The 27,120-nt window shown below is 38.7% G+C and overlaps 1 protein-coding gene across 1 annotated transcript in view; it reads left to right on the plus strand.

The window, feature by feature from the left end:
• ADAMTSL3 (ADAMTS-like 3) overlaps window positions 1-27,120 on the plus strand; it is a gene marked incomplete at both ends in the record, with an annotated part of 86,245 nt that overhangs the window by 4,153 nt on the left and 54,972 nt on the right. Inside the window, 4 exons of the mRNA XM_010179581.1 lie at window positions 10,624-10,750; window positions 19,274-19,348; window positions 24,694-24,851; window positions 25,844-25,955. Of these exons, the coding sequence (XP_010177883.1) occupies window positions 10,624-10,750; window positions 19,274-19,348; window positions 24,694-24,851; window positions 25,844-25,955 (472 nt within the window). The remainder of the gene's footprint in view (window positions 1-10,623; window positions 10,751-19,273; window positions 19,349-24,693; window positions 24,852-25,843; window positions 25,956-27,120) is intronic.

The raw sequence follows: 27,120 nt of genomic DNA on the forward strand, positions 1-27,120 counted from the left end.
CCCATCTGGGTGTGGGTGGAGGCATTTAAAAACATCTGCATGTCAGGCACATGTGTGGGCAACATTTACCCAGTTACTCCGCCTTCTTTGGGGCCCTACCTCGCCTTGTTTTTCATTTTCAATTCATGCAGACCTGCTTTTTTCTACCAGAATGCAGAATGGGGTGTTAGATGTGTCAGTACCTGGAATGGTTACAGTGATGATTTTCCTAATATAGAGTGATGCGTTTGGGCAATAAATACACACATCACCCAAAAAATCTGGAGTCCTAAGGAGCAGCCTGAGTAGTTTTGTCCTAGGCTGTCACAATTAGGTCAAAGATGATGTAAATCCTGTGGTGAACTTTCCATTTAGTGTCAGCGAGTTGTTTGTGTTCTGAAAAAGGCAGACACTGCACTATGCTTTGTAGCATATGGCATAAATTTAGCTGACATCAGAACACATCCCATATGTCAAGTGGAGCGCCATCAGCTTCTGCCGTGCTGGTGCTTTTCTGTCACGTGTCATGATATGGCAAGTAGGTGTATCTCTCTCACTTGCCACTAAAGCACTCTTATGCTTGATGTAAACATCTGTCAGTTTTCATTCAAAACAGTTTCTGTAAGCTTTTGGAAGACTACTGCACTTCTTTTTTTTTTTTATGAGCTTTGCTTGTACTTAAAACTTAGTCATAGCAGGTTATTAATTTATTCTGAATCTTGACTGCTTTTATGCTGAGAGTTGCTTTCTCAAACTGCTAATATAGGGGGTTTTGTGTACTTCCCCTTTGGGGTCCTGTGGATACATCTTTTGTCTGTAAATGTGTTAAAGCACTGCCCAAGATACACAGGAGGTTTGGCGTTCAGTTACTTAGAAAGCAGTGTTTCCTTTCCATCCAGTGTTACTGCAGACATAAAGCTGTGTTTCTCATACATGTTAGTCAGAGTAGTTAATTCTTGAGTAACTGTTAAAACCCCCTTTTTTTCCCCTATATGAACATTTACAGTTTTTAAAAAATATTTAAAAAGAAGAAAAAACAGTCCACATCTCCTTTTTCTCCTTTTTAGCCTTCAAACCTCAAGTATCTTATTCATGGGAGGAATTGATTTCAAGGTAGCTCTGTGTTAAGTCAGCCTTTATACTGAACCTGGCATTCTTTCCTGGGTACCAGTAATTAGCTAATGCACGGAGTAAAGTATATTTTGGAGCATGAAGGAATCGCTGTGTAGAGACTTGTACTCTGTCTACATATTACTCCAGGCAGTGTTGGCAGGCTGGACCTTATCCAGAGAGACTACAGGAGTTACTCATGTGGATCCAACAAAACTTTCTGGCTCTTGGAGCTACATGTGAAAGTCTTCGTATGGCTATGGATACATGTGGCATATGTCATAAAACTGAGGACAGCGGGGAGCTCCAGCTGCAATTCAGCTGGGAAATGTTGGTGGCTCTCCGGCGCTCCCACTGGAGGATGGGGCTGTGCTGAGCATGGGTTACCACATTGTACAGAACCTGTCAGTGTCGCTCTCCATAGGGTTGGTTTCCTTGCCCGATGGCCACTGTTGGCACTGTGAGCCAGCCAACCACTTAGCCGCACTCCAAGGGCTGCACTTGCGCCACTTGTAATGTCACAGTCCGCTTCGGCATAGTGGTTCCTTTGCAATGACATTTTTGGCAACTCAGAGGTGTGCTTTTACCACAGGTAATTGTAGGATACTCTCAGACACTGAAAAGGTCTTTTGGAATCACTTGGTTTTGTTTCACAGCTGGCCGCTGCTAGAAGCTCTTGTCTCTCTTCAGATCTTGTCTTACTCTCCCTCCTACTGTTTCCTATGGAGAAATACTCCCCACAGGGATTTCTTGCTGTCTAAGTTTATCCTTTCTTGTCAGATAAGTGGTGGATTTTTTTCTGATCTCCAGTTTCTTATCTATATTACTTCTTTCCTAACTGATTCTCTCTGCCAAGTTTTGGTTTGTTTTAGTGAGCTTTGTACAAATGTAATTTTATTTCCCAGCCTAGCAAGGTCCTAAAGCATGTGAGCAGCGATAGTAGAAAAACTCAGGATTTAGGTGTCATCTTGAACTAGTAACTTACTGACCTTCAAATCTTCCAGTGCTGTCATATAGCAAGGCAGACTTGGAGAGACCCAGCCAGAAAAGCAGTGAAGTAATCTGATTCCATATATTGATTTCTTTTTTGAAAGCATTCTCACAAACAAGAAGCCCAATGGGAGTTTGTTTTCTATCTTCTGAATGTGTGTATATGTATTTTTTTAAATGGACACTGTGTGGGAAAGGGTACTCACTCCTCTGCTGGGTGGTCCCATAATCTTTTAGCTGCTCTAGCATGTGACAGATCCTGTAGTAAGAGTTAAAGGGTTTGGAAACACTTTGTTTTATTTGATGGAAGTGGCTTTACAGAACTGCAGAACACTCTTTAGCCTCTTGCCTTCAGATATAAAATGTTTGCAGAAATACATGGAAAGTCTTTTTAGGAGCCCTTTAGTATGCCATGAACTTTATGCACTGTATTTTTTATCTCCTGGGCTTTTTTATTGCTTTACGTTCTTTTCCTCTGTATGAATAGCTGGGGAGTTTGGACATCATGGTGTGTCTCCTCGTGCCCATCATTCTGACTTATTTTATGCCTTGGTTCTGACACTTGTGCTTTGACGCACTTTGCCTTTACTCCGTTTCTCATCTATAAACAACTGAAAATTCTTACACAGAGGAAATTTTCTTACTCCACCACCACTAAAAGCCGTTCAGGTTGGCATCTGGGATTGCTGCGTCATTTGCTGTGAAGCGATGGGCTGGGACATTGGCTGTTAATCAAAGTACCTGCTCAAGATCCCTGAAGGGGCTGTATTCTGTTGGTCAGCTTGTCTGGGCTGCTGCTGACCTGCACCATCTCCATTGCAGGGATGTGAGAGCCTGTGCCACTCTCAGGCCTTTGTTAGGCTGAGCTTAGACACCTCTGAAGAGTTATGAGATGGGACCATGTGAGGACAAAATAATGTCTCACACCAAGTTAAATCTTCAACAACAATAAGGAAGAGTTTGAAAGTGGTGCTTGAAAGCTAATATTCCACACTACTTTTAAAAGTAATTCTTTAAAAAAGGTGTCTTTCTTAATTGGAGGGATATTCTAGTATCTCTCCTGTTGCTTGTCAGAATCAATTATTTGTAGATGATAAGCATGGGAAAGAGGCAGTGGCAGTTTTTTCTTTATATTCTCTCCAGGGACATATTTTATCTGTGTCAAAATAAAGTGCAAGCTGAAACACAAAGCAAAGGATGTGAATGGAGACTGCGAAGTATGCAAAGGAAAAGAGTAGATGGGCTTTGAATGACAGGAAGGTTTTACAGCAGGGCAAGGATACATGGAAAATATTGACTAAGACAGAGCAGGATTTTCACATGACAGGTTTTATTACTTATGTTTTTATTACCATAAATTCCCAAAGCCATATTTAAAATTAATTATTTGTTGCGTGGATGCAGACATTCCTAACATCTGCCCGTACTGTGATTCTGTGCTAAGACAAGTAGAGCAGGAGAAAAAGCAGCAAATAGCTGACATTGAAGCAGTGAGATCTGTGAGCTGTGATAGCACATGTGTTTGCACAGCAGACTACAGCCTTAACTTCTGAGTTTTGGATTTTGTGTTGTGTCTGTCTTTGTAGAAATAGAAATCGTTTTTCTCTGACCAAAACCCTAAGGATTTTAATTTTCCCTGTTGAGAGTGATTCTAATAAACTGCAATACAGATTTGTGTATCTGAGCATGTAAGGATTTTCCACTATCCTCTTCCTTTACTAGTAAATGTTGAAATAAAACATGTGTCGTTTCTTAGTCAAGTCACAAGCTTGGAGAAGATATTTTTGCCAGAAATAATTCTAAGTTTATTTTGTATTTTGTGCGATGCTGATAACCTTTAAAAGTATGTAGATGTTTTTTATTCCATTTTTATCTTAGTTCTGATCTGTTGTATGGCAGAAATAAATAGTCTGGTTATAACAATCCAAGTACTACTGTCCTGGTGGCGGGGCAGCCCCATCACAGTGGATGTTTGGTGTAATCTACTTTCATTCTATATTTTTCATGTCTTGACAAATCTCATAGGCAGTGAAAACCCAATTGCATTTAGTCTACAAAGTCTTTCCCACCCTTCAACAGACTGGTCCAACCAATGCAGGATTTGTTTACTGAGATATCGCTGTAACAGATCTGTTGCTAGCCAATTTTAAAACAAAAACTACTGGGCAACATGTACAGGGATAATTACAGACTGTTCAGCCCTTGAGGAAGAGAATCCCCTGTATGACAACTATCACATTTGTGTGAAGAAGTATAATTATCATCTCCATTTGTGCATTCTGCAGTGCAGTTCCTTGCTCAGCAGAAATCTAGTATTTCTTTTACATTTTAAGCACATTGGGCACTTGCCCTTAGATTATTTATTGGATTTTCTCCTTTGGTTGAATTTCACTAAATGCTATCTGTACATTTGAGTTAAAATCCCACTCGGAGTCTAGTTAATGAGTACACGTGGTTGTGCGTCCTTTGAAATAGCCAGGCCAATGAAAGCACACAAGTGTGTAAGTACTCAGAGTAGCCTTCATCTGGATTTTCCCAAGCGTTCTGGGGTTTGTCCAGCAACTTCAGAAGGATGATAATTATGTTATATTGCTATGTTATTGAATTGATTTTCTATTTTTATTTTATTAAACCAAATCACATTAGTCAAGGGCATCACTCCCTGACACTGAGCTGGCAGCCCCTCAAGTAAACATAGAACCCTGAAAAACATAACTTATTGGTTTATTGGAATTGCTGATAAATTAGTCTATATTAATCAAAAATTTATTAGCCAAAGTAGAAAATTATATTGTATTTCACATAGACATTGCTGAATATTTAAATGGTCAGCTAAAGAGCTTAGTCTAAGGCACTGTATGTAGGTAAAGAATGGCACCAGTGCAACGTCAGTATTAATGTTCCATGGAATTTATGTATCTGTCGCAAATAAAAACAGCAGTGATTTATTCTTCTGTGGCCCCTCCTATTAGGAGAACTCAGTATGTTTGTTTTTTCTGGCTGTACCTGAATCTTTGGCTCCAGAGGACCATAGAAGGGAGGAGGGCCTTTCTAAAGAGAAATATTGTGTGTAATTATATATATTGCTGTTCAGAATTTTTTGCTTTTGATAGTAATAATGACATTTAACGCTGAAATGGTGCTTGTTATGCACAGATGTCTGGTTGTACTCATGTTTCCCTTAAGCATTCTTCCCTTGAAGAGCATAGATACATTTTCAGGTTCTTCTGTTTGAATTGTATATATATATATATATATACACACACACATAATCTTGAGTTGTTAGAATCCCAGCAGCATTATTTTATAATAGATAACATTTTTATAATTGACAACTCGCCTCCATGGAATGTGTTCTACAAATAAATGGTGGTGTGTCTATTTTGAGGGTGCCTGCAGCTGGAGGTGAGTGGTCAGGTGAGGGAATAACAAAGTTAAGGAGGTTTAAAGCTATGTTTTAACAAGCAAAAGGTGAAATTTCAAAACCTGATCCTGCATTGAGCTCTACATTGACAATTCTAGTCCATGTTTGTATTGATGTTTATGAGGAGAGGACTCTAAAAGGGAGTTGAGATTTACTGGATTTTTCACTACAGTACTTTTTTTTGGGCTTATTGGAATCTTAGTTAGAAATCTGTCACCTTGCAGTCCTGTCCATTTTCTCATAATAGTTAATTATAAACATCTCCTTAAGAAAGGAAGATTTTTTTTTAATTTAACAGATTATACTTTGAGCTTCACAAATTGAAATGAACATGCTATATTAATTTCTTTGTTTGAGTCTTATTCCTCAGCTGAATCAGTGAATCAGTGAGTGAATCAGAGCTAAAGAAACAGCTGTGGGAGCTTCTGAGTGATTTTTTTGATTCATATTTGCAGAAATATTTGTAACATTCCATACTCACCTCTAACACATCAGCAGCAATTTCATTTTCCTTTAATCTGTATTAGGATATGCTATACTCTGAGCTTTTGCTCTTCCTTTGCCTTTCTGAACTTTCATGAACTATTCTAAGCATGCTACAAAATATTTGACACCCTTCAGTATTGTCTTTCACAATAGCACTGATGTACCAGCATTTATTTTTAGAAGTTTGTTGAAGCAGATGAGCATTTCTGTTCACTGCTTAATCGGATGTTTTCTATCCTAGCTGCTTGTGACAAAACACTATTAATGTTTTTCCTATTTCTTTTTTTTCTTTAGAAGAACAGCCAAATAACAAATAAAAGTTATATCCTAAAATAGTAATGGATCAGACACCTGTTTCTGAAAATAAACCCGCTATGTCCAAATTCATAAATACCCCATCACAGCCAATCTATGAACTGCACAATGTACCCATTTTCTCAGTAACCTTTTTATATTAAACTTCCACTTATTGCTCATTTTGTCACATATTGGTCAATATTCTTCCAGCTGTCTGAAGAGCTCACTTACAACCTAGTCATTACAATACTGGTATCGATTTTTGTATTTCCAAAGCTGTACCTTGCAGCTTCCTGTTATGGTGGTGAGATCCATGGATGTCCAGCTTATCTGGAAAATACTGCTTCCTATCAAGGTTTGCAAACAGATAAAAAAGGCCAACTCTAGTCACTCAGGTTTGAAACACACCTCACTCTAGTGTTCACTTATTAAGATCCCAGGGTAGCAACACTTGTTGAATTAGCTCTAAATTTGAGGCTTGTCACACTAAAATCTGCAGAATTTTTGGGTGCTTCATGTTAAACAAAATCTAAAATTCTGTGCTCATTTCAGGCCTAAACTGTGATACTGAGTTATTTTCTAAGTTGTGTTCCAGGATATCATTGCTTGATACTTATATGTGTAACAGTTGATCTAAACAATCTCAGAAGGAAGCCCACAGAGCGTGAATGCCTCTAGCCGGGCATAGCGCCTTTAGCTGGGCATAGCACCTTTGCTGGCAGGGAAGCCATAAAGTTTTTCCCACATTCAAGTCTCTTGCAGCTAGCACTCCTCTTTTATTTCTGTGGCATTTGTGTATTATTAAAAAATAAGCGATAATACTATATCAAACAGTCCTCTAAACTATGCTGCTGTGCTGATTATCTCTTTTTCTTCCATTCCATGTTGCACGCAATAGTGCTTTGTTTGCACAGTTATATAGTTTTTGCTATATGCAATGAGAGTTTCTTTTTCTACTGACTGTGTGTAATAGCTCAGTATTTATGTTTATTATTGTCATTAGGAGATGATGTGCTGGAAAGCAGCCCTGAGGAAAAGGACTTGGGGGTACTAGTAGATAAGCTGGACATGAGCCACCAGTGTGCGTCTGCAGCCCAGAAGACCAACCGCATCCTGGGCTGCATCACAAGAAGTGTGGCCAGCAGATGGAGGGAGGTGATTCTGCCCCTCTGCTCTGCTCTGGTGAGACCTCACCTGGAGTACTGCATCCAGCTTTGGAGTCCCCAGCACAAAAAAAGACATTGAAGTGCTGGAGTGTGTCCAGAGGAGGACACAAAGATGATCGAAGAGCTGGAGCACCTCTCCTTTGGTGACAGGCTGAGAAAGTTGGGGTTGTTCAGCCTGGAGAAAAGAAGGCTCCAAGGAGACCTTATAGCAACCTTCCAGTACCTGAAAGGTGCCTATAAGAAAGCTGGGGAAGAACTGTTTATAAGGTCATGTAGCAATAGGATGAGGGGTCATGGTTTTAAACTAGGAAAGGGTAGGTTTAGGTTGAGTATTAGGGAAAATGTTCTTCAATAGGAGGGTGGTAGATCACTGGAACAGGTTAGCCAGAGCAGTAGCGGAGGCCCCAACCCTGGAGATATTCAAGGTCAGGCTTGATGGGGCTCTGAGCAACCTGATCTGGTAACATTGTCCCTGCTTATTGCAGGGGGATTGGACCGGACGATCTTTAAAGGTCCTTTCCAACCCAATGCATTCTATGTTGGGCTTTAATGGGCTGGTCTTGCAAGTACTCTGCTTGCTCAGTACCCTCCTGTCCCCAAAAGCTTGCAGGATCTGTAGCCTACAAATACACAATGGTTTAAACTAATAAAAATAGCAATTTCTCACACAGAGTATCACAATGTAGAGCTTAGATTTTCCTTTGAGAATTAATTGTTGAGTGAATAAACAGATTGTTAATATTTAGAAAATGAAATTACACTATGAAATGGAAGTGTGTTTGTGAGGATAGATTACACTTTGAGTAGTTCTAACAATTTGCTGCCATGTGCTAGTAGTGTCTTTATGTGAATAAGGGCAGAAGCAGTGGAGACCAATGAATACTTTAAAACTGTACCCGAGAGAAATACAGACACTCTCAGCTACTGGTATGGTCCCCAGTGTTGCACCAGCTGAATATTTCAGACTCTTTAGGAGATGTAATCTTACAGCATCCCTGTGAGATGAAGAATTGACGTTTTATCCCTTTCACACAGTGGAATTGAAAAGCATGGGAAGTTTTCAAAGGTCAAGAAGAAAGTCTGATGTGGAGCTGGAAATGGAAAGAGCATTGTCAAGTTTAAGGCCAGTGTGTTGAGCACTGTATTATTATATCTCTTGAATTTTAACTGCTTTCTGATTCCCACAGTGGCCCAGTAAAATTCTGTGTCTGAAATGGTGCTGTTTTCGTTCATTTCTCAGTGTTAATTGGTGATAAAATGGGAAGACAAGCTTGTTTAGAGTATTTTTTTTACAATCTTTTTGTTATTTTTTGGATGTTTGTGATGAACCTAGAGCTAAGGTTAAAAAACGTCTTCAAGTGAAAACATTTTAATCTTTAATCCGGTTGTAAATTACAGTACAGTGTTCCTGCATAGCTTCTATGCAGTAAATAAGCACGTGTTCTGAGATGGTCTGATTTGACACACATGTCAATTTTTCATTTTTACATCTGATTTTTTTATTAACACTCAACATTAAATCATTTCATTTGAGCTGCATATTTCTTTCTAAAATGAATTCTTTGGGCTACATGGTATGTAAGTCTCCTTTGGTTGCTGGAATAAAACAATTGCCTCCTATTAATATAGATTTCTATGGTAAATCTGAACCCTTTAATAAGGAGATGCTGTTCAGTGCAGCATGTCTCTTAACTGAAGTACCATAAACCATAATGGCCTCTTCTTGAGAGGATGCAGGATGGAGGGAATTGGGAAAATAAGGGAAAGGGGCAGAAGTGGGAGTTGGAGCGGCTTTGTTGTCTTCTCTATAGACACATGAAAATTCAGGATTACATTTCTCCATGTTTGGCAGTGGATTCGCATGATTTGTGCGGGGTGTGTGTGTGTTTGTGTGTGTGCTAACCCAGGGACTGGAAGACCCAACCCTGCCTCTTACGTGTGGACTCGATCCTCACGTCTCCAAGGGGATCATGTGTCAGTTTTGGCATAGCACAGATTCAGTGGATTTTGGCAGCTAAGACTGCCTCTTCCAAGCATTTTTATATAGGAAGAGGAGTGTGCTGGCCAATTTCAGAATTCTAGCACTGCTTTTAGCTGTAAATTTCTAGAGTGCTTTCTCAGCCGCTTGTCAGTTTGGAGTTTGGTTAAATATATATGTCCATGACGAATTAGCTGGACTTCTCCAGGGTTGTGTGGATATAAGAGGTGTGTAGAATGCCTTGAGAAAACCTGAAGCTGCAGATAGCTTTTTAACACTCTGCTCAGCATTTGGTATTCCCTACAAATTTTGTCTTAAGAAATGGTGAAGGATAAGATAGGTGAGACCAAATATTTATCTCCCTTTCAGTGAGGAAGTGCTTTTAGTCAGTTTTGTCTATTCTTTGTCTTCCTGTTGTCACTCCCATACTTCTTGTAGGGTAACTGATATGAAGAAAATGGAAAACCCAGAAAAATATTTTCATTATAGTTTGGAGAGTTTTCAGCTGATAGTTTTTAAAAAACTTTGCTTTTGGAATTTTTGACAGTGTTTAAGTCTGAGTGTTTTTATAATAATTGTTGGAAAGTTTTATAGACTGGGTATCATATTCAGAAAGAAAAAACAAAAGGTGAGAACTGTATCGTCCAAGTCTTTTAAAACCTGGTTGGTAAATGTATATGTGATTGACATTGTGAATGGCAAATAGGCGATCTACATGGATGCCAGTTAAATTTTGAATGGCCAAGACACTGGTTTATGAGCACTGCCCCACAACTGCTTGTCTGTGAAGCTGAAGGCTGAGTGCCCTTTAAATATTTAACTTGGGTTATTTCGTTACATTAATCCCTTCTCAGACGTAATTAAACAGGTGGTGAAAAACAAGTTGTAAATAACATAGTTCTCCTTTGTGTTGGAAAGAATAATGCTCAATGGTATTCACTCACATGAGTAGTGGGAAATTGATTCATGTATTTCCTCTGCTTGAATAGCTGAATGTATCAGTTGTTGTGGTTCATCATGAAAATAATGGAAATGACACTGTGCTTTTAGAATCCTAAATAGCAAGATATGCTTTGAAAGAATGAGGCCAGCTCATAAAATCAAAAGGATAACATAATAAATAAAATTCCAGAAACCTGAGCATGTCTACTACAGCTTTGCCCTCCTTCTGACTGTGGTGTTGATGTTGGCAGGCAGTAGGCTGTGATCGACAACTTGGGAGCAATGCCAAGGAAGACAACTGTGGAATCTGTGCAGGAGATGGTTCAACATGCAGGCTTGTGAGGGGACAAGCTAAGGCACATGTCTCACCAGAAAAAAGTAGGTTGCAAACTGATCCAATGATAATTTGTCCTTGACTGTGTTCTGCTTGTATATTAACATACATATTGCAGAGTATTGACCTTTTCTCTATATAGTTGTTTGCAGCTTTCCAAAGCTACTTATTCTAAAGTCTGTGCTAGATTAGTCTATTGAAATTCCATGAGGGATACCACACATTAGGGTATAGCTAGGAAAGAATTTGAGATATGCATATTTTTTTTATAGAGCTACTCAATTCATTCTATCAGGAATAACCATCAAGACGCACATCTTATTTTAGAGGGTATCCTCATGTTGCGATATGTGTGATGCTGCAGCAATGTTTTTAAATCATGGAAATATCTTATAGATGGTTTTGTGGAAACTGTGGCCTGTGATTGAAAGTGCCTGGTTTTCAACTTAACTTTCCTTTTTTTTTAAATATCTAAAGACGGTTGACCTTCAGAGACAAGTTAACTACTTGTATGGTACAAAACTCACACAGTGAAAGGGAATAATACTTTCTTCTCTTTTTTTGTGTGTGTATTTGGCTCAAATTTTGCCATTCTTTCTAAAAATAATTAGCATCTTACTGTAAGTAACTCTGTAGGTCTCAGTAGCATTGAAAATATAAGAGAGGAAGGGGTATCAGAATTAGACCCTTTACTTAAGCCTTAAGAATCTGGCTATGTTGACTATTTATGTGGGGGTTTGTTAATGCCACTGCTTGCAGTATGCTTCAATATGATCCTGAAGTGCAATATATGTTATCTTAATGCTTGTTACCTTGCAGAGTGATTACTTGTATGGATTGACAAGGTTTTGTATCAGTCTATCCTCCACTTCACAGATGCATAATTTCTGTAATTCAGTACATAAGTATAACAAAAGTAATCTAAATTAAAAAGTTAATGTTTTTTGTGGCAACATCTTTTAAAGTCACAGAATAATTTGCACAGGTCACAGAGCCTTTTTTATATATTGGATGGTGTCAACCTTTGTCTTGCATTTACTAGAGACCTTTTTCATGGATGGGAGAATGCAGTTCAGTAATTTATCAAGTTTTTCATCCTGAAACACTGAGCAAATGCCATGAATGTTTGCAATGAGCTGAAAAGGAGTTTTCCTGGAGGACCACTTTTTATTCATGTTTTCCTATCAAATAGTCAGAGCTTCTGGTCACCACAGAGCAAGCACTTGTGAAGCAGTAAAGACTGGATAGTATTTTTGTAGTATTACCAAGTTGTATTTGTTTTGTGTGGCTATATGTAGATAGATATAGCTACGTAGGACTACATATATATATATATATATATGTATTTACACACACACACACAAAATAGCTCTTTCTTTTTCTGATGTGCAGAGTAGCTGGAACAGAAAGGAAATGCGTTGTCTATTCCAGTTGTACACCAACAGAGATTCTTCTGGAGAAGGACGATTCCTGGGGACACACTAGCTAGCTTTAAAGCAACCCAAACTAAACTTGTTGGATTGGAAAATCTGGTTGAATAGCTCATGATAAGAGAAATAAAAAGATTCACATTTATTTGCTGCTTAGTATGTAAGCGCAATAAAGACAAAGTGGTAAAAGAGATCTGGTTTTGAGACTGTCATTTTGCAACAGAAAATATTTTCACTTGTGGTACTCTTGCACTGGTAAGAGCTGATTGCAACTGACATCACTCAGTGGAAGGTCTCCTGTTGCCTTGACCAGTTTATGAAGAATACCCATGATTTTCTGTTTTTCTATTATAATTCAGTGGCTCTTGAAGAGCTCTTTAAAATTAAAGATGAGGAAAGACTGTTCTGGGGAAAGACATCAGTTATGTCAAGTTTTGGTTTTATCTTGCACTGCAGTCAGCTAGATTATATGAATGAATTACCATTCACATAAGCAAATCAGTACACATGCTGCTAAAATCAGAAATTTTGATTATTTTTGTGATATTGTGATAGTGCCAAAATCTCTTTTGGTTCAAGTTGTTCAACACTGTGGAAGCAGTTCCATAGAATCATCCTCTGTAAATGAAATGTGGAAATAAAGCCATACTTTCTTTGTGCTAGTGTATGAGTGAAGGGAGACACAATATCTTCCAAACAGTCATTTGGAAGCTTTCAGAACTGGTGTGGAGAAGTAAAGTATCGACACATGACAGACATATGTTTAAGAGGGAGCTTGTACGGTTGTGAGCAGGATGTAAATTTTATAGTGCAATAAGGCAAATTAAAGTATTGGAAGGAAAGGAAGAGCCAAAGATTTCATTGTGGAAAAAAAAGAAAGGGAGATGTAAGGGAAAATAAGAATGCTTAGATATCTTAGTCCTTATTTAAAAAAGAAATTTAGGCATCAATAGCAAATGATTTCTCATAAAGGACTCACTTTGTTTTGTTATCTTTTAATATGTTTTTACATAAAATGAATGCCTTTGATCAGAAAGCTAAACAGCACTGCAAGAAAGCTTACTGCTTTGCAAATATGAAATGAACTGTCATTTCAAAAGTTCTTTATTTTTTCCACTAACACTTAATTGCCTTTGAAAGACAAAGTCAGTCAGATTTCTGCCAGGAAGTCAGATTCTAACATTCTGGTAAAATGATTAAAGGTTTGACTAATGATATTCAAACAAAAAGTGTAATAAGTTGTAAAATGTACCGTCTCATTGGGAAATGAGATATCGTGGGCCTGATGTTTCTACTACTTTGTGCATGGAACTCCCATTAACTCCACTACACTTTGTGCACATGGAAAATTTGTAGGATTGGGCCCTGATGTCTGCTTTCTGCACCATTATTGGCAAGAAATGGTAGGAAAGTGTTCTGGTTCTGGTACCAAGGAAGAAGAAAAGATGCTGGTTCTGAAATTAATAGGGGGTGAAGTTTTACCTTTCTTAACTTTTTGCTAAAAGCTTCATATGGAAGGTTTCAATGTCAATAGTTTTGTAACTGAATTTCTTCTTGCCATGCATTTTATTTTTATGGCACTTGTGTAATTTACCATTGTTCACTTTTTGTCACATGTTTGGATATCATCATCCCCAAGCACACATAACCAAAAACCTAATTTCGCCTTGGTCATTTATCTAAGCAGAGGCCTTCTGCAGGGCTTCCTGCTCACTATCATGAGCTGGCTCAGTTTTGTGACAACTTCCTACCTTGCATCTTTTTCCCTCTTTGAAATCAATATACAGGGAACCACTATACCCTATTGTCAAGGCCACCTGATAGTTCACTTGATATGAATAAATTTTTGCCAAAATTCAACAGTTGGGTCAGAAACTTTCTGTGCCAGGTGCTGAATGTTTTGGAGAAAATTCAGCCAAAATAACTCATCATGTTCCAAGGACACACCAGAGAAAAACATGTTGTTTCCCACTGTCAAAATATTCCTGAAACCTTTTCTTTAATATGTCTTAACATCCCCCATTGTTGAACTTGATCATGGATCAGGGATTTGAAATTTGGCAGGCAATGGTCTTCTCGTCTTTTGCAGTATCTGTGAACATCAACACATTTTTTACTACAACCCTTCAAACCCTTCCCCCCAGCCCCCACCATTTCCTCCAGGCTCTGTCGAGGCTTCATGGATGTTAACAGCAGACATTTCTGAAAACTTGTCCCTTTAAGTGTGTTCTAGCTTGTTACGCATCCTAACTGCAAACAGATTATATGTGTACAATCTCCTTAGAATAAACTAACATGTTGCTTTTCCAGAGCTAAACTATTTAAAATCATCCTTGAGGTTGTTCTTGCTTTTTGCTTTGCAGTTGTGTAGAATGGGTACTATGGGATGAACTCTGTGATGCCTCCAGCCTCACATCCAGGCGTTACAGAAGAGATTTTTGTGAAGAGCTTCTGAGTTTCCCGAGCTTCAGACTTATGACTGAGGGTGGTGAGATCATATGAGGAGAGAAAAGGTCAAGATGAGACTAGCTGAACAGAAAAAAATAGACATTAGTTCATGCAGTGAGGGAAAAACAGATATGAGAAGGTGGGAGGAGGACCTAGGACTGGCTGTACAAGTACATTGGGTCAAGGAAAAAGGAAGAGCGGAAGACTGAGATTAGATAAGGAATCTGGGGTGGGAGATGGAGTCAGAAACACTCTGAGAGGAAGGGGAAAAGTCAACTGTATGTAGAGCCAGGAGAGGGAATTGGGACTGGTTTGGCAGAAAAACTGTGTGTGGGGAGAGATAGAATGCCAATACATTAACATGTAATTTTGAATAAGGAATGTTTTTTTAGAGGAAAATTCATCATGACTCTAACATGCTGCTCATCAGTTCACATCATGGAGTGGTCGTGGAGAGCATAAACTGGATTTAAAAAAAACTTTTTGAATGAAGCTAAACTGGAAGATGTGCCCCAGAAAAGCATCTAATGTTTTCCAACAGCTACTGAATATGCAGTCCATGGGATCAGAGTGGAGTTAGTCCAAAGTGATGCACCTGCAATATGTGTAGTATGTGCTGGGTCCTCAGCACCAACTATTTCAATTTACAGATATGTTTAATTAGGGCTGTTACACAGGTAATATGAAGCTGCCTTCTTTACTTTCCTGATCTCTCTTGTCTTACTTGGAGAAATTCCTTTACAAGAACGTTAGCTATTTCATTATTTATTTTGCACTGTATTTCCTTGAGATCCTTTTTCTTTAGAGGCTGCTTACTGTGTGTCTTTGTACGTTTTCTCTAGTGCGTACAAATTTTAGAAGAGGTATCCAGAAGTAGATAAAAGTATTTAACTGAAATGAATGGAGGACACACTGTTTGTCTCAAAAGCAGGTTACCACGCCTTATACTTACTCAAGAATGCAAAGAAGTGGCACTCTCAGATGAAGAGGCAGCCTTGAGTCATAAGTCATAAGTCAAGGACAGAGGGATAGAGGGATAGAGGAGTGAGAGATTGTGAGACTGGAGAGGGAAGGACTCAAAGACAGAAAGGATGTGCCTGTACAGATTTTGCAGTGTGACTTTTAGGTGCTTTCAGTAGCTCATACCTATCTGGTTTAGGTGTCTCTTAAAGAGTATGTGTTTGGCTTTGCAGAGATTCTTGTCATTAGGTAGGTCAGCATATGCCCCAGTACCAATGTCTTCTGAAATTATTCCTAATATTAGAGTGAATGAGGGAAACCACTGCAATAAGACTCCAAATATTTTGAGGTTTTTAGTTCCCTTGTGCTGGTAGTTGTTTCTGGGCTTTTATTCTTTGTGTTTTGAGAGCACATAGGTCTTTGAACAGAATTAAAGGACCAGCAGATAAGTGCTGGAAAAAAACCAGTTTTTATAGGGCTGAAATAAACCCTCTGCCCTGCCATAAGAGGAGAGAGGGAAAAATCCCTACTGGCTCACATGTGAAACAGTAAATGGGTCCACCATGGCCCACATGGAAAAATAAATAAAACCTGCTGAATTGGATTGAGCTCAGGAATGTGGGTCCTTTATTTTGATCCTGGGGATTAGCTCCCAGTCTTACCACAGCAGGGACTCTGATCTTGCTCTCATGGAAATCCAGAATCTAAATCCACATTAACACCATAGAAACAGGATCAAACCTTGCCATCTAAAGTAAAAGCAGTCTGGGAGCTTAATCAGCAAGTGTTGTGTAGTGTGTGCACATGCGTTTGCTGAGATAGTCCCCAGGTAAGAGCAGAAAGCCCATTTTGAGCAGGTGCTGGAGAAAGATGACCCACATGCCCTTGGGAACCCCGACTGTGGAAGCTGTGTTAGAATAGAGAGTCAATATCTCACTTAAGGTGAGCTTTCTGACTCTAAAATTGGATTTTACAGTTTCTGCATGTTCCAGATGTTTTTGGGTTTCTTTGCTTTCAGCTTTAGAACAAAGGTCAGCAATTAACTTTCAAAGATACATAAATAGTTTTGGGGGGGGGGGATGACCATAATTGGAAGTTCTAAGTATAAATTTTAGGGTAGCAATTTCCTCATATGTTTTCACTGCTTTTTTTTATGTTCACTGCTTTTAATAGTGTGGATCCTACTGATTTAATGGGAAAGGTACAGCATAACCATTTTTAAATGGGTTTACAGGACCTTGTGTTCCTTTAAGAATACGAATTATGTGGTTCAACTGAGTACTGGAGACCTTTGGAATATATAGTTTTGGAGCCAGACCTGGACAATTGTAACTACTGTTTTGTAGGAAGTTAAAGCTGTCCTCAGGAGAAGGTGGAGTCCCTTTGGTCAGCTCTGTTCCACTTTCTTCCAATTCCCCATCTCAGTTCAGAATTCCAAAAATCTCACTTTTATTTTTTCCTATAATTTACTTCATCTCAGGGAAAGACTGCCCTAGGTCATAATTATCTCAGTCAGGCTTCAAGAATCTCCTGCTGCCAGACTTCTTGACAGGTCTGTGGGGCTGCAAAGGTTGAACATTGCCGTGGTGGTGAACTTAGTCATCTCCTCTAATGCAAATAAAATACTTTCTGGTAATATTGTCTCTGCTGCAGAGAAACACCAAATTTAGCACCCCCATGAGACCTTTGGACCATATCAGAGAGTGCTTCGGTGAGGGTGGAATGTCTGTAGTACTGCTAAAGGAATGTGAAGCATCCTGAAAAGGGATCAACAAGGCCTGCCGGGGCGAGTGGAGCTTGCTGTAAGGAGGTGGAAGAAGCACAGCAGAACGACCCTGGTTGTTCTCAGGAGGAGCAGTCCTACACATCTCTGCACATCTGCAAATCTGGGCCTCGTCCGTTCAGCACAGAGTGCCCCTGGTTCCACTTCAAAACAGCAGTTGCATGTATTCAGAACTGGTCACAATCAGACTCTTATTCGAGGTTTTGTGCTGTAACTGCTGGTTGATTGTCAAGACAGGATACACTTCCTGACCAAGGAGGGACAGATGGGCCCCTCGAACCTGCTTTCTCTCAAATATTGTAGAGCACATATGAATTCAGTAGTTATTTCCTTACCTTAAAGATATACACATCCACTACCTTCTGGCTATCTTTAGCAATTCTTCTGATGAAAAACCAAGATGCAGAAAGATATTAAGTGGTTCAGTAGTTAATGTTTTTTCCAGGGCTCCTTAGCTGTATTATTGTTCTTACTGTAGTATTTTGCACTCTGGTGGAATACCCAAGTATGAAATTAATAAAGATCATATTTTACTACATCCAAAATAAATTGTTATATTTAAATGACCTTCCTAGAAATTGGCGATATAAAAACTGTAACATAAGAAGGCGTTTATTTCAGAAAAAATAATTGCAGTATTTGCTTGAAGTATCCTGAACATTTGGCAGGATTTCATACTTATGCTAAGGAGATGTAAACCAGAAGCTGATAATTTAGCATCTACTATAAAAGGGTCTGGTTTAAAGTGGAAAGAAACATTCTTAAACTATTTTTTAGTTAAAACTAAACTGAAATACTCCTCTAAATATTGTGTCAGTAATTTTGGAGCCAATGTATCACTGACCTTCAACTCACATTACTTTTTGAATTTGCAAAAATGAACTTCCTCTACACCAGCCCCTAGATATGCGTTGATGCTATCACTGAACAGCGCACTCTCCATGGGGTGTACCTGCAGTGGACCCATGTTTGCAGGTCCTGTCTCAAAGAAGATTTGCAGCTGGGCTGAGATGGAAATGGGAGACAGCACGCTGGTCCTTGGCTGCTTGGACACTTCTCTTGTACGTTTGTGTATATCTCTGCCATACACTGTGCATACGCTATTTGAGAGCACTGCTCTTGTTGACATGAAAGACTCTTGCCTGTAGATTTGACCGTTAACTCAGTTTGCTTGGGCAAATCACAGATTTCCTACATTTGAAATGGAAAGTAATAACTTTCTGCCTTTGTAAAATGCACTGAAGTAAGTGTGTTGTACGTTTATATATGAAGAGGCCATTCAGGCAGCCAAAAGCTGTTTTGTATTGACATGTCCTGTTCAGGGCTGGTTTGGTTTATAGTTAATTTTAAATTGAGCCTCTTACTGGAAGGAATGATCTTATATGGTAAGTTAGATGCAGACATTCTGTTATAACACATACACTGTAGCTAATATACATTTGCTCTTAACTGGTCTGTAATTGGTTAAGGGTTAGTGTTAAGTAGATGATTTATTTCCTGTAAGTCCTGCCACTTATTAAAGTTGTGACCTGCAGCAGGAAATGAGGTGTAGGCAAAATGAGACTGAACAGCTGCAGGTTTTTGTAAGGGGGAAGTACTACTTAGCAGATTCTTTATGTCAATTCAGTGATTAGGCAATAAAACCAGGACAACAGAGTGTAAATATGTTCCTAATACACTACTGACATTTCAGTTGTTTTTGTTAATAGCAAATAATTTTCCAATAGCAAGAAAGATTTACAAGTCCATCCATAGGTCTTAGTAGTTGCATAGCAGACAGACTCAGTATACTGTACTTAATAAAATGACATCTTATTTTTAATAGAAAAAATGTGAAACCTGTTAAATATTTTCTTAGACATGTTTGACAGTTTTCAGTCTAGTTATGTGATGTGCAAATTCCCTGATGCAAGATAACTTCTAAAGCAGTTCTTTAATTTTCCTAGGGGAAGAAACCGTGATTGCTGTACCACATGGGAGTCGCAGTGTGAGAATTACCCTAAAAGGACCAGCACACCTTGGTACGACTGAGCTGTTTTATGTATTTATTCATAGGCAGAAGATAAAATCAAAACCTTGTATCTGAACTCATCCAAACTTTGGGAACATGGGTAAGACTGTGACCTTGATTCCTCTTTTGATCTCTACTATCTGGCCTGGAGACTGTCCTACAGAACACTGGAAGTCCACTTAGTAAAAAGAAATAGTATATATACTGGTGGCTTCTAAATTCATTTAAACCAGGTAATTCTTACAAAAGACTTTTAAAATACAGTACACTCTTAAACAAATGCAAACAAGTACAGCAAAATTACTTTCCAAGGGTTATGTGTGGGATTGATAGCACCCGTATAACCCAGCGCCAGATTTCTGTTGGAGTCTGAGATTGTGTAAATAGTCCAGTTGAGGTCACACTTGGTCCATCAACAGTGTTCAAGCAAAAGTAATCTAGGTAAAAATGAGGTAAGGTGAACAAAATACATCAAATAAACCACACAAGTCCTGTTTCCTTGTAATACTTTTGGTCATCACATACCATCTATGAGAAACAGCTTGCTATTCTGTTAGACATTTATCTATCACTATTTTCTCTAAGGCTGCTGGTAGTATCTATGGTAATTTCTTGATCCATAGGCCTAATTCACATAAAGAACTAATTGTTTCAATGATAAATAGGGTTGCCATAGCAAGTAATGAAATAAACCATTCATTTAACTTTTTGAGCAATTTTTATTTGTAAAAGTGGAAGACTTGGTCTGAATCATACAAATAAGAAGGACTTCTCTGAGGTACACAAAAAGAAGACAGAAATGCATTTTATTTGAAAATTGCTCATCTATTTGTTTGTTTTGAATAATACATTGTCATTTTCTATCAAAGAAAAAAAACGAATGAGACTTCCACTTTAGAGCAGCTCTGGAGTGACAATAACTTTTAGATAGAACACTGATATCAACAATGTATAAAGCTGAACTTATCTTTAATTAAATAACATTCATGTAAAACTGTTGTACGGGATGTACGAAGGAGTGATCCTGACCAGTTCAGGTCAGGACTCTTGGTCTTTCTTAAGTAGTTCTGCAGAAGGAAGTTGTTGTTTCAGCTTCGTATGAGGAAAAAGTACTAGATTCAGTGGCTCCTGAGGGACTTCTGAAAAGCTCCTGAGGAATGCAGCAGCAACTCAGTAACTAAGTACAGAGCGCTCCTGGCTTCCTACCCAGGGTGGTTCTGAAAAGAAGCTGTGGCTTGGCATTACCCTTGCTAGCGAGTCCTCTAGCTGGATGAGAATTGTGAAATGTTCCTTTAACCACTTCCCCCAGCACATCTGTTTGCAAATCTGTGAGGATTTAGATGTTTGTTACCTAAAATATTTAAAATTACAGAGGTAAAAACCAAGTGATAGCTGTTGTGGGGAGGGAGGTGGAAATCGCTTCTGGCTTTATAGACAAATCTTCAAGAAACTTCCTTCTTGGCAATGTGCTTCGGGACAATTTGCTTGTTTGTCTTTCTGACTCTGTTTGTGAGGTGTTTGTCTCTTAACAGAAAATATCAAGTGATCTTTGGTCTGCAGCTTCATTTACTTCTGTATGGATGTGCTGGTATTATTAAAGGCAGATTTTTAAAAATAATCACGTATAATTACAGCTTCTATTTGTCAGAGAGGTTCTTCCTGGCTTGGAAGGAGTTGAATTTAACAGGTGGAGCAGGAACTACCTATCTTTGAATTTTATACTGCCTCCTGTTGCCAGTATATATTTGCTCTAAAAGTGGAGTCAGCAGCAACAGCAAATGCTCAAAGAACACTATGGAGTGTCTGGCACTTCTCCCTTTATCTTGTGTTCTTTTGTGCTTCATCCTGGGCTTCATGATCCGCTCTTGTTCCAGGAAAACACAGCTGCTGGATTAATCAAAAATGGAAATCTGGATGGAGATGTAGTGCGTAACAGATTTGAAACAAATAAATGCTCTGAACATTGTTTTACCATCAGCAGCTTAGTGTTTTAGGAAAGACTGCATTTCTTTGTAGCTGGTAAGAATAAATATTTTGTGTGTATGGACAGTTTAAGACAGGCAACAAGTTAATCAGAGATTAAAGGTGTTACTTTAGGTTTTTACAAATAGGTCCCTCTTGTGCTTCTGTCTGCTTGGGTTTTGTGAATGATTTGGCGGAAAATAGCCGGATAATTAGTACAAAAAATGGTCATGAGTAAAATGTTTCATTGTGCTGGTTTTGTTTTTGATTTGGACTATATTATGCCTTTTCTAGCAGTTGTTTTAAGAGCATTAGAATCAAAAGAAAGACTGAAAGTTCCCTGAAATAAATCCTCCAGCACACGAAACAGGAAAACCAGAAGCTAATATTTTTACAAGTGGTTAATGGTAGATAACTGAGTTCATGAACTTAGAGAGGTTAAACCTCACTAAAAGGAACTGAAACTCATTTTTCCCTTTTTGTCAATTTCTTTTCCGCTCGCAGTGACTTGCATTACCGCCCAGGATGTAGCTGTGTGTCTGGGCACTGCTTTGGCTTTTGACAGATGCTAAGAGGAAGGCAATGTTGCTGGCATTTTGAAAATAAAGCATCTTTCGTTTTGGGCTACTGTATGGTGCTATCTACAAATGAATTGCATGGAAGAGAAAGCTTTTGGGTAGCAACATGGTTTGCTCCTTCTTGCCCTGGGAGCAGGAGCTGTTTCCCTGGGAATTTTGCCATGCATCTCTCTACACAGTGAGGTATCTCCAGTGGGTTCCCCATGCCATGCTGCTCTGCTGCTGAAGAGGCTTTTCTGGTGGGTCTTCCATCTGCAGCTGGGGAAGGTATTTCTGTGGGGAAATCATCTTTTTTTTTATCAAGGCATGGAAAGTAGCACAAAGATAGTTATACATCTTTGGCACCAGTGGTTATCTTGTAAGGCACAGAAACAGGTGAGCACTCAAGAGAATTCCCTGTCCTTATGACTCTGCACATCTGGAGTCCTAAAGACCCCTCAAGGAAATTATTCCCTTATTTAGGATGGGGAAGCCTATTCCTGAAGTCAAACTTCTCACCTTTCCAAGATTACAGGACCCTGTAGAATGAATAAATGTTTAGTGAATGCTTTTCTAAACCTTGCCTATGAGCCCGTTAGTGAAACCTTCGGTTCCCAGTTACTGCTCTGAATCAATAAAGTGGTTTTTTTGGGGAACTACTCCCTAATAAGAATTATGATGTTACGTATGTGTAACGTATATTAGATAGATATATGGTCACACTCTGTTCTAGAAGCTTGTGATGACAAGCACTAGATACTACTGAGCAGGAATATACTGCACCAGAGGTTATCCATCGTGCTGTGGAATAGCTCTTCATCTCCCTGTGTGATGCACTGTTGGGAAAATCTGAGCAGCAGTTCTGAGCTTCACTGACACGACCTGCAGAGACATAGGCCATCACTCTATAGCTGGGCTGTGCAAATAAGCACGTGCTTTGGATTAAAATCTAGTACAGCTCTACCATAAATGTTTGTCACCTCTCAGTGAGCTATCATGTTGGTGGTTGCTGAACAGTATTCTTGGTTTGTGCTTAGAAAAACATAAAAAACCCCTTTTATTAAGAAAGTTAGCATAAAGACTGTAAAGTAATGGGGCTCAGGACATCAAATTAACATCTTTAAAGTCTTTTTGCAACAGCCGAATGTCTTGCTTTGCAATCTTAAATACTAGTTTCAAAGGGATCCTGTACTCCTGAGGATCCTACTGACTTTGTGTGGAGTACAGATTTGACTCCTTCTTCAACAAAATGACAGAGTAACAGGCATCATGCATTAATACTTATTATTAAGCAGTGTAAGTTTGGATCAAAGCTTGCAGAAGCTTAATCCAAGAATGCTGTGTTCCGGATACTTAAAAGGTTATTTTGTAATATGCAATTGTAATATTTTTGTGGCAAACAAAAATATGTAGTAATTATCTAAATACTTTTTGCCTTTTCTGTGATTTTTTTATATCTATTTGTTCCTAATGGAAAGGCATTGGACAATGGGACACTTTGATTCCCAGAGATTTAGTATTTCTCTTTGACAAAGCACATTTGATTCACCACTAGATTCCTACCCTATGATCGATGTAAAGTCATTTCCTAGAAACATATCCTTCCTTAAACTTCCCTCACCCATGTATGTGATCTTTGTTATACCTGTGAGCATAGTGGAACCTAATGCTTAGAAATGGGATAATGCTGATATAATTTCAAGGGAATTTCTTCTCGAATTTCTTCGCTCACTCTATTGGGGATGCTCCAGAATGCGTTTGCATTTTAAAAGATCTTAAGGAAGAAAACAGTAATGATGGACTGCAGCGTTCAGAGTATATTTTCAGTGCAGATAAAAACAGGGGCTCTTAACCTAAATTATCTAGCCTGAATTAGGTAACTCTGTTTAAAGGCCCATAAAAGCAAGTTAGTTGCAGAAAGAGGGTATATTATAGTTTTTCAAAAGGCTCCTTTTAGCTGGCCTTGAGCTCGTCTGAGATTCATGACTTTCTCCTGCAGTGCTCCGATAGGTTGTAATCAGACCAGTGTAGGTCAAGTCACACGTCTTGCTGTGCCTATAGGCTGTATTATGCAGAGCACAAAATTCTACCTTCATCGTGAATATCTTCCTTTAGCTTTGTCCACTTATGGTTCAGTCAGTTTGCTGGAAGTGAGAGTCCTAAAATGCTTTATCTCTCTTCTGGAGATTGTGGCTGTTAGTTTAATCAGTTTCCAAGGAATGCAGAACAGCTCAAAAAGGGTTTTCATTACCACCTGTTCGGAGAAAGGGACATCCCTCCGGCAATGCTGCAGCTACCCACCTCCTGACCTTGCTTTTGGTCGCATGGGAAATATTAAAATTTGAGTTAATGACCTCTGGAGTGAGTAGAGTGATACAAGTATTGAGGTGAGTGTTTGGTGAGTTTGACACGATTCAGGCTTCTCTGGAGACTGATTGCTGATATTGCTAGACTTTTCAGTTGCATGGATTTATGAGTTATTTTTCTGTCTGTTTATTCTATCTGTTTTGTGAATATCTTTCAACTTGTTCTGCTGAATGCTTTATAGCTATGTAGAGCACTTGGTGTAGGAAAAACTGTCTCAGAAGTGCTTCTGGTATGAGTGAGTTGTGTGTTCAGGCAGATATTCCTATTCCTGTGCTGGCATGTTATGCAATTATGTATCAACCTACAATCTGAAGCAGCTAATATTCTCATGGATATTCTGTGTGTTGGGGTTTTTTAATGCACATATACTGCTGCTACTTGCAAAACAAAGTTGTAAACATTACTTTTACTTCCTTGAAAAGAAAAAAATATCCTGTTTAAGTTTACTAATTGCATGTTTCTTCTCTAGTTATAGAGTCAAAGACGCTGCAAGGAGACAAGGGAGAGCACAGTTTCAGTGATCCTGGAACATTTGTCATAGAAAATACAACTGTTGAATTTCAGAAGAGTACAGATAGGGAAATCATAAAGATCCAGGGACCTCTTGGAGCAGATTTCATTATCAAGGTGGGATGTGTGTATGTACAAATCTTCTAAGATATTGCAAGTATATGCAACAGAGTAGGTGGCTGTCCGTGAGGTTATAGCAACACAAAAAAAACTTCTAGCGAGCCACAAAGAATCCTAATTCAAGTCCAAAGATAATTTATACTAAGTGTATCCAAACAAATTCAGATATTACAAGGTTAAGGTGTTTACTGTGGCAGAAAGTACCACAGGATCTTTAAAGGTAAAAATGACCAGGACTTCTGTTTTAGATATTACTGAAAGAATAAGAGCACGGTGTTGCGCCGTGGATTGGTGTTAATCCAACTGAAGAGTGCCACCTACTGAACCTGATCGCTGCTTCTAGCAGCACCCTAGAAATTCCCTTAGACATTACTAATCCAACTACTGACCATTTCTAATCCTTTTAAATTTCTCTTTTACCCAGACCACATACCAATGACTTACATCATACATGCAGACAATTATATGTAGAAACATATCAGTATTTGTCTGCCAGAGGGAGATAGTCATACAGTTTTTCCATTGGAAATGACAGGTGTTTCAGTATTATCATATCACTTGGCTTTATCTGTCATGTCATAGAAAGAAACTTTCAGTGGTGTTTATTTTGCATCTCCAGTATCACAGGTGCAGTTAGACTTGGCTGAATATGAATCAGTGCACTTAGGTCAATTATTGACTTCCTTCTCCAGCAAATTAAAAAATAATTGCTAATAAAGAGATTAGGCAGTATACAGTTAGGAACTTTGCCAATCAAGGATTGATAATCAAATAGTCATATTAGTACCTTGAATTATTTGGAGAAGAAAGCAACATACAAGTGTTTGATTATTGGAAACACAAATTTAATTGTTACTCTAGACTTTCTAGCTGGTTTATGCCTGTTGTCAGAATAGTCCCTGCACTGTTATTAAATATGAACTGGGTTTTGAAATTCTATAAATGATGGAGTACAGTATACACATGTGTTGCAAAAGAAATTTCTTCAGACCAGGTACTCTGGATCAAAAGAGAGTGTGGTTCAGTTCTTTTTCTATCAACCCATCAGTCATCAATGGAGACAGACAGAGTTCTTCCCCTGCACAGTGACGTGTGGAGGAGGTAAGTAATGGCGATTCTTCAGCAGTGTTTAAAAGTGGCTGATATACAACCTTCATTCTGCATTTGTACTGGTTAAATGTTTGTGTTTCTTTGCACGCTGGTGGTTCTTCAGAAAAATAAGTAACAGGGTAGCAGATAATTCAGTTAAGTATGAGCATAGGTTTTTTAATATCTTATATTACTGAAAGTCATGTTCTTTCATAAGTAATGATTGACTAAGAAATAAAGAGATGGCATTCAAAGTGGAAAGTAACAATTCATAGAGGATATTTTGAGAAAGTAAACAGAGAAAAACAATGAGATTTTAAAATAAGTTTAACCATGAAATGAAGGAAGACAGTATTTCTGGCCACAGTAGTAGACATGAGGGAGAGTTTTAGAGCACTTAGTTTAAAAAATAGTTAAATGAAAGCAGAATAAGTCAATAGCATTTAAGGAACAGTTCCTATCAGTATGACTGTCTGATCCTAGGTGGTCCTGATGGTAGTTAGAGCAGCAGCTAGTGTGCTGTAGCTGCTTTTCCTGCTCTAAGCACTGCAGATTGTACAGTGATTAGATGAAGTGCAGCTCAGCTCTGCTATTGCTCATCCAGCCCAGCCCACTGATTGTCATGTCTTGTTCTACAAAAAGTGTGGCCTTATAGTAGGAGGAGAGTTTGACGTTGTAGATATTACCCAGTATTACCCAGGTCACCTGAAAAACAGACTGGGATACTGGTGATACTGGTGATTTTCTTGGAGAGTGAAAATATGGTTTAAATACCATTAAATACCATTACTTCGGACATGAGTAAAAAGAGTGAAAGATGCTTAAAGCACACACAGAATCTGGGGATCTTTTGGTGGACCATCCGTTTTGACGCTTGCATCTCACTTTAATCTGGAATGCAGACTGTGTATATGTTTAATATGTGATCTCTCAGGTAGGTACTCTATCTTATGAGATACTTGCCCTCCTCAAGTGTGGTTCTTGTTGGAACTGTGAGCGGCAATACATAACCTCTGATGATTCCATTGCACTGTGTTTGTGAATTTTTCCCTAACCTATCTGACACTGGAAGAAGTGTAAAGCATCACAGTTATTTTTGAGAACTGCATGTAGACACTGGATATCTCAGGGGACATATTTACCTTCAAAGTTACTGGCTTAAATCTGGCCTTATTCA

Source organism: Mesitornis unicolor, unplaced genomic scaffold (assembly GCF_000695765.1).
Source record: "Mesitornis unicolor isolate BGI_N332 unplaced genomic scaffold, ASM69576v1 scaffold20252, whole genome shotgun sequence".
NCBI lineage: Eukaryota > Metazoa > Chordata > Aves > Mesitornithiformes > Mesitornithidae > Mesitornis > Mesitornis unicolor.